General features: G+C 40.2%; 1 protein-coding gene and 1 pseudogene across 1 annotated transcript; both read right to left on the minus strand.

Moving 5' to 3' along the window:
• Positions 1–1,601: 1,601 nt before the first annotated feature.
• LOC136317650 (glutathione reductase, mitochondrial-like) lies at positions 1,602–8,798 on the minus strand (annotated as a pseudogene).
• Positions 8,799–9,082: 284 nt separating this feature from the next.
• On the minus strand, positions 9,083–9,544 carry LOC136317651 (ubiquitin-conjugating enzyme E2 D3-like). The gene has a single exon (XM_066250458.1). It carries the CDS (start codon positions 9,542–9,544, stop codon positions 9,083–9,085), a length of 462 nt encoding a protein of 153 aa, XP_066106555.1.
• Positions 9,545–11,856: the final 2,312 nt, after the last annotated feature.

An 11,856-nucleotide genomic window follows, 5' to 3' on the forward strand; every position in this document is an offset into this window, starting at 1 on the left:
CGTGAAATCAGAATCCTGATCTTATGAAAGCAATATTTGAAAAATCTTCTTTGTATGCTCTGTCTTCTGCACCTGTATTAACACTCCTTTCATTCAGACCCTAATCCTCTCATGTGGAGTCTCAAAATACCTTCCCACCTGGTCTCTGTGTTTAACCAGACCCTTGCATTCTGATTTCTATTCTGTCCTCACAATGATTTTTTTAACATTCAAATCTGACCAGGTGACACCCCAGTTCAAATTATAAAATTGCTTTTTCTCACTTACAGGATCAAGTTTAAATTTGTCTTAAGCATGGTATATCAGACCACCCATGGTTAGGCTTATACCTACCTCTCCAATAATTTGTGGTATAGTCATACGGCATGTGAAAGATACTTTCTCATTCTTTTGTACTTTCCTGTGTCTCTTTCATCCATAATGCCTTTTCTGTCTCTTACCCACTCCATGAAATCTTAGTCATTCCTCAAGATTTAACTCAGGCATAGTTACCTAACTCCTCTACCCTTTCCAGTTTTTATGCTAGGTTTGGGTGATTTTTGATATCACTTGCTAAAGAAGAATTGGGAAGATATATGTTAACACTTGACAATATGCTTATCAAAATAAACATGCTCCAAGTTTGATATTCTTAGTATAATGTAAAAATCCCTGCTTTATTTGAAACTTTTCTATAAGTATTAAATTTATATGAAGTTTCATTCACACAGTTATCTAAGGCAAATTTAGAAGGAAGAAGGGAAAGGTTAAAATAATATATTTAATAAATGCTGTCTGGACCCAGTATTTTTTCATCTGAAAGCATTTATTTATTTATTTGTTTGTTTGTTTTAAAAAGAAAAGAGTGATTTTATTTTCAAATTGTTTTCAGAAAAAAATGAAATGACAAGAACACATACAAAGACTTAACTCTTTCATGGAACTATGAACTGTTAGCAGAAGAAGGGACTTCTGAAGTATTTGTCCCTCTCCTTCTGGAATCAATTCTTAACTGTCCCTCACTTATATATCATATATGACCAGCCTCCTCAAATTTGTCCCACGTTTGTTGTACTTCATCTCATAAAATAACAAATAATTTTTAATCATTTAAAACAAAAGAAAGAAATTAAAATAAGCCAGACAGGCTTCTTGTGTTATACATTTTTAGAGAAAGGACACAACCTTTAAGCAGCTTTGTAACATGCAGAGCACAAAACTAGCTTTAAAACAACAAAAACGATTCTGTGCACTTGTGTTATTTAAAATGGAACAACGGCTCTCATCTTCCTCGATAAAAAGTGACAAACTTTATTCATCAATTTCATTAACTTAACTGTGGTTCACCTCATTTTACATTTGGGATGAGGCTGAAACCAAAACATAACAATCAGCTAACCCAGAGCTATTAATAAAAAAAAAGAACTTTAAAATATTATTATGAGAAGAGATCAAATGAAAATCAGTCTTGGATAACACAACAAATTTCCAAATACATAAATAAATTCTATTATTTACTAAAAATTTCCAGTATCAGAAGATCCTGCTTACATCAGAAAAATACATAAAGTGAAAAGAATTTAAGTAAATGTGATTATATGGTTTATTTCAGGTCTACTGGTCTAATTGCTAGCCAGATGAGTCTCTGAGTTCTCAACAGATGGGACCAGTTCTTTCAAAGAGATAGGGTGAATGGCAAACGTGTTGCCAAAGTCGGTTTTTGTGGCTGCCATTTTTACAGCAACAGCAAAACCCTGAGCATTTCATCACACCCAGTTCCTTGCATATGGATCCCAACCACTGTTAGCACAAACCATTTTCATTACACATTTTGTTTTCCTTTTGGTAATTTCATGATACATTGGGGTAAAGGTCATTGAATAACGAGTCTTCATATTTTCTTTTCCATATTTAGAAATGGCCTCATCTTCCTTGAGCTCCATTGTGCCAACAGGAGGGTGGCTGAGAACCACTGTGGGGATGTTGTCATAATCTAATTTAGAATCTTCTTTTCATTCGAAAAGTCTATATGCAAGTTTTCAGCCTGCAGCTATGGCAACTGAAGTAACTTCCTGTACCTGTGAGTACTTCAGAACCTCTATGTCAGCGTTCTCCAGCTCTTCAGTCAGTTGGAACTGATAATGGAATCAAAATTTCTTAGTACCTTATTGTGTCATATAAGGAGTGATGTCTCAGCAACCAGGACAGGATCCCAGCTATCTCCATAGCAATGTACCTGGCACCAACAATGAAGCTGCAGCTCGGCAGTTCTTCCAGTTGAAAAAAATTCCATCACTGGTTATTTTTAGTCTGGCACCAGGGATTGGCTCTCCTGTGGACACAAGGGCACGGCAACTGTTGAAATCAGAATGTGAGGAGAAGTGTACTTTTTCCCACTGACCTCTACTGTGGGCTTGGGATCACACGGCCAGGGATAACTTCTGTATGGGCCTTGGTTAGATAATTTTTACAGATGGTGTTCAGATAGCGCACATTGGCATCCTGCTTTTCCTTTATAACCCGTTGGTTGAATTTACTGTCACAAGATTGAAAGCCATAATCGACATAATCGTGCATGAATTCAAAGTGGACAGTTGTGTTCCATTTAACCTTTTTTGGGTACGGTACATATCCAATATTCACACAACTGCCACCCAGCTGTGGCTTTCCACCACAGCAACCCTGGCGCCGAGCTCGGATGCCAGGCGCGTGATGCCAGCCCTCTCGGGCCACAGGCCCATCACCAGGTAGTTGGAAACCACGGAGCCCGCGGCGGAGGGCGGGCCTTGCGGCTGCAGCTCCCGCCTGCACAGCAGGTGCAGACCGCGGGGCCGGACGGCGCTGGCTGGCCAGCCCAGGCAGCGAGCAGCCAGAGAAGGTGCCGCTGTTACCCTCCAGCTCTGCCTCGCGTTCGTGCCCAGGCACCGCTTATTTATTTTTTTAAATGTGTCAAATTTTATTTTTTAACAAAGAAAGGTCAAAGTTTAGTAAATGCACAAGGGGAATTTGCAAAGACTTAATAATTTCATGAAAATTCCGAAAACAGGCATCATTGAGTATATAAGACATTTTGGACAAAAGAGAAAGAGGGAAATGCAGTATTAGATTTCAGAAGTGAGAATGGGTGATTTATCATTTCCATTTAACACGTTCTATATTAGTTTCAGAAACTCTCAGTTCTCCTTCAGTAAGTTTGCTGAGCCCTCACCCCAACCAACTCCCTTTCAAGCTCCCACACTCCATAGCTAGTTATCACAGAATTAGGGACAGACCCCATGTCCAGGAACATTGAAAACTGTGTCCTTTAGCAAATTCACGAGAAAAATGAGAACGTGGCTAACCTCTCCCTCATTTGCCATAGTTAAGCTGCCACTTGTTACCTTGTTCCTTATACAATTCCCTATGTAGCAGCCTTGTTTACTTTCTAACTATATATAAACTGAAAAGAAATTTGCCTTTCATCTATGTAAGATTAGTTTGTTCTACTTCACCATAGAAAAGAACCCTTTAAATTTTATAAAAACATAATGTAATCTACAGTCTCAATTTTTAGAACAATCTTGTAGAAGGACTCCGAAACAGAATTAACATTTTCACAAATTTAATAGGAAAAAAAAAAGAAAGCTACTTATACAGTAAATGGCAATGGATAAAGATAACTCAAATAAATATTTTAAGTGAAAAATGATATGCTTTTCAAAAGTTCACTCAGATATTTTCAAAATCATGTAAACACTAATTGCATTCTTCATGTGTGACTCCAAAGACACACTATTTTCTGCCTTTCATGAAAACAGCAATAAAACTGAAGAGCTCAAACACTTTTATTTGCAAAGCTATAAAATATTTAAGCTATTCTATAATCATAAATGGATTTGGACATTGCCAGTAAGTTAATCAAAATATTTTTATGTAAAAAAAATCAATTGAAGAGGTATGCTGGTACTTAAGTCAAAATACATTAAGTCTTGGCACTCTTCATTAATACAGTTCCTCATCTTATTTTTTTTAATTAATAACAACTTACGCCATGCAATAAAATCCACTGTCCATCAAAGTATTCTTATTTCCAACATGCTCATAAATAATTTTTGATAGTTGTAAATGCAAATTACCGGACCTTTCTAAAGATTGGATTCAGAAATTTGCATTTCTAACCAGTCTTCACATTGATTTTCTTGATGTACTTTAAAGTTTGTGTGTATTCTTAAAATACAGTTGGGAGGGAACAATATGTTGTGTGTCATCCTTGTCAATGCACCCTTTCCTGAAGTCCCAATCAGTTTAAAATTATTTATCATTTATTGATTTTTTAGTGAGAAAGGAAGAGAGACAGAGACAGAAACAAGAACATCAAGCTATTCCTGTATGTGCCCTGATTCAAGATTGAACCGGCAACCTCTGTGCTTCAGGTCGATGCTAACCAACTGAGCTATCCAGCCAGCATTACCAAATCAGTTTAATTCAAAGATTCTCACAGTCCCTGCCTTCTCCAAAGCAATCCCAGAGATATCAGAATTACATATTTGTCCAGACAAAGTATCCTGCTGGCAGCCCAGTACAAGGTTATCTGCAAAGAATAAGTATAATGAAGACAAATAATTAAGACAACTATTATTACTGAATATATCTAATATATCTAATATATATATTCAACAGAACAGGTTAGATATTTTTCTTATATCTTCTTATTTTTAAAACTCTAGAAAATGATATAGATAATATTCTCATTTAGTACTTTAAGAAACTTAGGCTCATAGATGTTAAGTAACTTGTTTAGGGTCACACAACTTGTTTAGGATTTCTGGTAGAGCCTAAGTTAGAACGCAGGTTTTTGCTTCAAAACAGCCATGCTCTTGCAACACTGCCTTTGATCGTAAAAAAATCAAATCAGCCCTGGCCGGTTGGCTCAGTGGTAGAGCGTCGACCTGGTGTGCAGGAGGAGTCCTGGGTTCGACTCCCAGCCAGGGCACACAGGAGAAGTGCCCATCTGCTTCTCCACCCCTCCCCCCCCTTCCTCTCTGTCTCTCTCTTCTCCTCCCGCAGCCAAGGCTCCATTGGAGCAAAGTTGGCCCGGGCGCTTAGGATAGCTCTATGGCCTCTGCCTCAGGCACTAGAATGGCTCTGGTTGCAACAGAGCGACGCCCCAGATGGGCAGAGCATCACCCCCTGGTGGGCGTGCCGGGTGGATCCCTGTCGGGCGCATGCAGGAGTCTGTCTGACTGCCTCCCCGTTTCCAACTTCAGAAAAATACAAAAAACAAACAAACATTCAAATCAGTCACTGGAGGTGAAGGGAAGATGGATAAAAGAAAAAAAATACTCTCAAGGAACCAAATCTTCTGTTGCTTTCACAATAGGTAAAGTATTACTTAATTCTTTGGGACTCTCTTACTGTCTTCACTCCACATTCTGCTGTTTTCAGTATCTACTTAGTCCTGGTAACTCCAGTGGTAAATTCTACCACCTTTGGTCAATATCAGCTACATTATTGACCCCTGAATTACACTAATATGAAACATACATATGTCCAACCTTAAGTTCCAATTTTATAATACAGTAATCATTGACTCCACTTGTTTGGCTATTTGTGTGTGTATGTGTGTTTGTGTGTGTGTGTGTGTGTGTGTGAGAGAGAGAGAGAGAGAGAGAGAAAGAGAGATAGAGAGACAGAGAGAGACAGAGAAAGAGACAGAGAGACGGACAGATAAGGAAAGACAGACAGGAAAGGAGAGAGATGAGAAGCAGCAATTCTTCTTCATGGCACCTTAGTTGTTCATTGATGTTCTCATATGTGCCTTGACTGGGGGGGCTGCAGCAGACCAAGTGACCCATTGCTCAAGCCAGCGACCTTGGGCTCAAGCTGGTGAGCCTTGCTGAAACCAGATGAGCCTACACTCAAACTGGCAATTTCGAAGTTTGAAACCTGGGTCCTCTACATCCCAGTCTGACACTCTATCCACTATGCCACCATGTGATCAGTCACCACTTGGCTATTTTAATGTAATCTATTTATTTAGAATTTTAACTCAACGTTAATTAAAATTGAACAAAATAAAAATCTACCTGCTTGGTCTCACACCACTAGCTCCACTGGCTAGTGTCTACCATCCTGGAGGGCACAGACATTGAGCATCACTGTGTGGAAGTGCTGCCCATATGCACAGGTAAAAGGAAATTTCATATTTAAGAACTTAGTACCTTTGGTGCAGGAACAAATATTTTCTACTTACAGACTTATTTTCATAATTACTTTAAAAATCTTGGCCCTGGCCGGTTGGCTCAGTGGTAGAGCATCGGCCTGGTGTGCAGAAGTCCCGGGTTCGATTCCCAGCCAGGGCACACAGGAGAAGCGCCCATCTGCTTCTCCACCCCTCCCCCTCTCCTTCCTCTCTGTCTCTCTCTTCCCCTCCCGCAGCGAGGCTCCATTCGAGCAAAGATGGCCCAGGCACTGGGGATGGCTCCTTGGCCTCTGCCCCAGGTGCTAGAGTGGCTCTGGTTGCAACAGAGCGACGCCCCAGATAGGCAGAGCATCACCCCCTGGTGGGCGTGCCGGGTGGATCCCGGTCGGGCGCATGCGGGAGTCTCTCTGACTGTCTCTCCCCATTTCCAGCTTCAGAAAAATAAAAAAATAAAAAATAAATAAAAAAATAAAAATCTTAAGCCATTGATGTTAAAAATAATAGATTATAAACTGTTTTTTCTACATGCACACTGACCGGGATCCACCTGGCAACCCCTGTCTTGGACTGATGCTTGAGTATTGAGCTATCTTTAGTGCCAGAGACCAACTAAGCCATTTGCTGCGAGACAAGAAGAGAAAGAGAAGGGGGAGAGAGAGGAAGAGAGAAGCAGATAGTTGCTTCTCACCTGTGCCCTGACTAGGGATTGGACCCAGGATGTCTGCATGCTGGGCCAATGCTCTATCTACTGAACCAACCATTCTAGGCTAATATAAAGTGTTTTTATAGTAATAATCTGCATATTACAGTGATTAGGCATTTTTGAATGTACAGATTCTAAAGGGGAAATTGGATTTCTTTTCATTACACAAGTATTTTCATGAAATTAATTTTTACCTTTACAACTATATAGATCCAGGCAGTTAAGACTGTTGAGGAGCAGTTCCACACATCTTTCAACAGCATGAGTCCTGAACTATTAGTTTCAAATATATACACACACACACACACACACACACCAAACAGCCTTGGAAGAGAGAGTAGGGGACAGATTTGTTTTTTGAGCAGTTGAGTATAGATAATATCTATGTTTGGGGAAAACTTGCGCAGTTTTGAAAGAATTCTCCTTTCCAAGATCAGGAGGATCCTAAGTTTGTGGCCGCTTAGCTGTGACACAAACCCACTGTGTGCAGCACCCACAAGGTCTACTCCTCATCCTCACAGTGGGTCTAGTCTTGGGGGCCAGGGGAACTGAAGTCAGTGAAGCTTATGTTGTCTGCTGGGCTGTGACTAATAAAGCCATGTCTCTAACACAGGAGTCTGGGTCAGTCAGCCAGCCTCCATGAAACTGACTGGTTCACATGTGGTCTTGAAAGTTGGCTGAGGTCTCAGATCGCATAGAGCTCTGAGACAATGAGACAAATTAGAGCTGGTAGATGTGGATGCAAAAAGGGGTTCTATCAAAAATAATCTCACAGATAGATCTGATCATATGTTCTTAAGTAGGCAGATCATGGTGGGTTATCACACCCTAGGCATATAACTTTTGAGGGAAAAGGTTTGTTTGCTTAAGCAAGCCCTGTCCATATTCTTGTGCATCTTGGTTAACACACCTTTGAAATATGGGTACCCACCCTCAAGAAAGCACATAACCTTGTTAAAGGTCATGTAACCTACTCCTCACCGGGCTTTCTCCCAGCTTTATATAATCTTCCTTATGTCCCCTCTTTAATTTAAAATGCATAAAAGAAGCTGCAGATTGTCACAATGAGAAGTGGTTTTTTTGTTTGTATTATTTTATTTTTCAAATCTGTTAAGATCTTGCTTTTAGGCATATCCTCTGTTTAAATAAAATAAATTGTTATAAAATGTCTCTAAAGTTGAACATCCTTACTGAGATGTAGGTAGGTTCTGAGAAGTGGGGTACAACCCAGAGTGTGAAAGAGAGGAGGAGTGGTCAAAGGGTGTGGATAGAAGGTATGGGACATGCAGAAGTCTGGGGGAAAAAACACATCATTTTAAATTATAACAACTACTAATCTACTAATTTTTTTCCATTTAAATTTAGATCATAAAGTAGATGGTTTAATATTAATCTTGGTCAAAAACAAAACAAAGCCCTGGCCTGTTGGCTCTGTGGTGGAGCATTGGGCCAGCATGTGGATGTCCGGGTTTGATTCCTCTTCTGGATACACAGGAGAAGCACCCATCTGCTCCTACACCCCTCCCCTCTTGCTTCTCTCTCTTTCTCTGTTCTCCTCCCCTCCCACAACCAAGGTTCAATTAGAGTGAGTTGGCTCCTGGTACTGAGGATGGCTCCGTGGCCTCCACATCAGGCACTAAAATGGCTCTGGTTGCAACAAAGCAACAGCACAGTTGCCAGGTGGATCTCAGTCAGGTGCATGCTGTAGTCTGTCTCTGCCTCCCCTCCTCTCACTGAAAAACAACAGGAACAACAGCAGCAGCAAAAAAAAAACAAAAAAAAAAAAAAACCCACCTGGAGACACAGGTTCTTCAGAATAAAATTGATACCTAATCACCTTTGTAATCTTCATCTAGTTTTTTTCTCACCATTGTCAGTTCTAAAGGACTCCTCATTAAACATTATTCCACCGATTGTTGGGACTGTGCTCCTCATCCTAAGGACACCACCTCTTATTTTCGCTTCCCCAGTCCTAAATCACTAAAGACAGCTTTTAGTAACATGTAGGTTAAAAGTGATCTGTCTCACACTCACCCCTCCCCCAACCACGCCCCGTCCCCAGGACTCCCCCCTCCCCTCCACACACACCCTGGTGTGGAAGGTGTACACTGGGTGCCCAGAAAGATGAGGAAACGCCACTTCATTGATAGAAGCCAAAAGACAACCAGTTGAACTTCCAAAGTTTTATTTAAGTGGTGGTGTTGTCATTTACTGCCTTATTACATGGCATACTTCTCAGTAAGTTCTCGAGCTTTTGAGTGAAACTTTGCCCTATCCTCTAAGTAGAGGCTCCCAATTTCTAGATTACTTACATCTTCTAGGCTGGGCTGACACAACAGAGATCTGACTGATTGCAATATTTGAGAAATTATCATTTTTGAGGACCATCCTGACCAAAAGAGTTCCATAGAGACAGCCCCATATCTATCAACATTGGGGTGGTAAATTGGGGTAATAAACATGATCTTGGGTGGGTTGAAGGGGTAACACCATGGAAAGTTCATCTTGATGATAAAAACTCCTCTCTCGTAAGGACTGTCCTTGGGCCCCACGATATTCCCTTGCCACTCAAGCATGTTGTCTCCCACAGGCCCCACAGAGTAGTGCTCTTGGGGGTTCCGTGACATATCCAGGAGCTCCTTGGTGAGCCGCCTCACGGCCTTGGACACGGGATGCGCCATGGGGCTGATCCTCGTCCGCAGGCTTCCCTGTGGGGAGAAAGAGAGGACACCATCTGCTAGGGGAGGAGCAACCTGTCAAATGGATGGATGAGCAAGGTGACAGGGTACAGGGATGGTAGCAGAGAGGGGGTTGAGGGAGGAGAGAGTAGGAACTGGCCCGGACTGGTGGGCTACTGGACACCTGTGGCCTGTGCAGCCTCTGGCTCCACCACCGCTGTCAGCGGCTCCACCACCGATGCCTCCGCTGCGCTGCCACCTCCTCCCATCTCTCCTCACCTGGAGACCACCGCTCAGACACTGCGTTGGCCAGAGTCCAGGCTGTCCTTAACAGTTGACAGCAGGAGACAGGGCAGCTCCTTCCCACGCCGCTTTGTCCCTGCCGGTCTTCCCTGCTGTTCGCCTCTGCTGTGTACTTTTGGTTGCTTGGCAACAGTAGAACATCATTTCTGTGACATTGCAGGGTCCATGCTAATGACTTCACTACATCAGTAGAGGAGGTAGGGGGCAGTTTAGAGAGGTGAATTGAAGTGAGAAAGGGTGGGTGGAGGCAGGGACCACGGAAGGGAATGGAAGGGGAGATGCAGTATGGGCGGGACCACTTTGGGGGAATGGAGGGGCACACAGTGTGTGAGATACCATTATCAGGTAATGGAGGGGAACACAGTGTGGGAGGGCCTATTATAGGGGAATGGAGGGGCACACAGTATGGGAGGGACCATTATGGGGTAATAAATGGGTATTCAGGTAAGATGCATTCAGAAGAAAAAAGATTACTGTATACATGAAACATTTTTTGCATAAACTTAATGGTAACATAAAAGAAACCCAGAACATAGACTCATAACTTTAAAAAAGAAGAATCACAAGAAAGAAGTATGGAACATCACCATAACTAAAACGACAGAGAAACAGAAGGAAAAAGAAACAATGGCAACCCATATCTCCCAGAAAATAATAGATAAAACGGCTATAGGAAATCCTCATACAGCAATAATCACCCTAAGTATAAATAGACTGAACTCACCAATAAAAAGTCATAGAGTAGCAGATAGAATCAAAAAGCAAAAACCAACAGTATTCTGCCATTAAGACACACAACTAATCTGCAAAGGTAAAGATAAATTCAAAGTGAAAGGGTGAAAACTGATCCTCCAAGTAAATGGCATCCACAGAAAAAGAAGAGTAGCCATATTTATATCTGAAAAAAAAATTAATTTCAGGATTAAAAGTTAAGAAGAAACAAAAATTGACATTTTATCATGATAAAGGGGACACAACATCAAGAAGACATAAAATTTCTCAATATATATACACACAATCAGGGAACTGAAAAATATATAAATAACTAAGAACTGAACTAAAGGGAAAAATGACAAAAACAAACAAAAAAACTATAATAAGGAAAATAAATACCCCATTGACAAGTATGGATAGATCATTCAAACAGAAAATATAAAGATGTGTCAGCTCTAGATGGCACATTAGATCAAATGGATGTGATTGACACTTACAAAGCCTTTCATCAGAGTATATATTATTCCCCAGTGCACTTTGAGCATTCTCAAGAATATATCATATGTTGGACACAAAATTAGCCTTAAAAAATTAGATAGAAATCATACCAAATATACTGTCTGACAATAGTGCTTTGAATTTATAAATTAACTGCACAAAAGAAGTGGATAAAAATAGAAAGATGTAGAGATTAAACAACATGCTACTAAAAGAACAACTGGGTGAAAAAAAAGATAAGATCAAAAGTAACACAGTGACAATATGACAAATCAAAATACTTGGGATGCACAAAAAATAGTAATAAGAAGGAAGTTTATATCATTGCAGGTCTATCTCAAAAAGCAAGAAAAATCTCAAGTAAACAGCCTGATATTACATATAAAATGACTAGAAACAAAAGAACAAATCAGCCCAAAGTCAGCAGAAGAAGAAAAATAATAAAAATTAGAACACAATTAAAGAAAATAAAACAGAGTACAAGAAAACTATACAAAAAATTACTACAAGAAATATTTGCTTCTTTGAAAAGATTAGTAAAATTGACAACACTGTGGTTAGACTCTAAGGAAAAAAGAAAAGCTTCAAATAAATTCAGAAATAAAAGAGAATTGACTGCATATATCAAAGAAATACAAAGTATCATACAAGAATTTTATGAAAGACTATATGACACAAAATTTAATAGAAATGGAAAAGTTTTGGTAAATATGTAACCTTCCTAGACTGACTCATGAAGAATTGGAAAATCTAAATAGACTGATCAACAATAAAAAAATTAAAACAGCCATCAAAACCCT

The sequence above is a fragment of the Saccopteryx bilineata genome, chromosome X, assembly GCF_036850765.1.
Source record: "Saccopteryx bilineata isolate mSacBil1 chromosome X, mSacBil1_pri_phased_curated, whole genome shotgun sequence".
Lineage (NCBI taxonomy): Eukaryota > Metazoa > Chordata > Mammalia > Chiroptera > Emballonuridae > Saccopteryx > Saccopteryx bilineata.

What these genes read in the sequence shown, in the direction of transcription:
- LOC136317651 (XM_066250458.1), bottom strand. Translation starts at nt 9,544, where the DNA reads ATGGCGCATCCCGTGTCCAAGGCCGTGAGGCGGCTCACCAAGGAGCTC.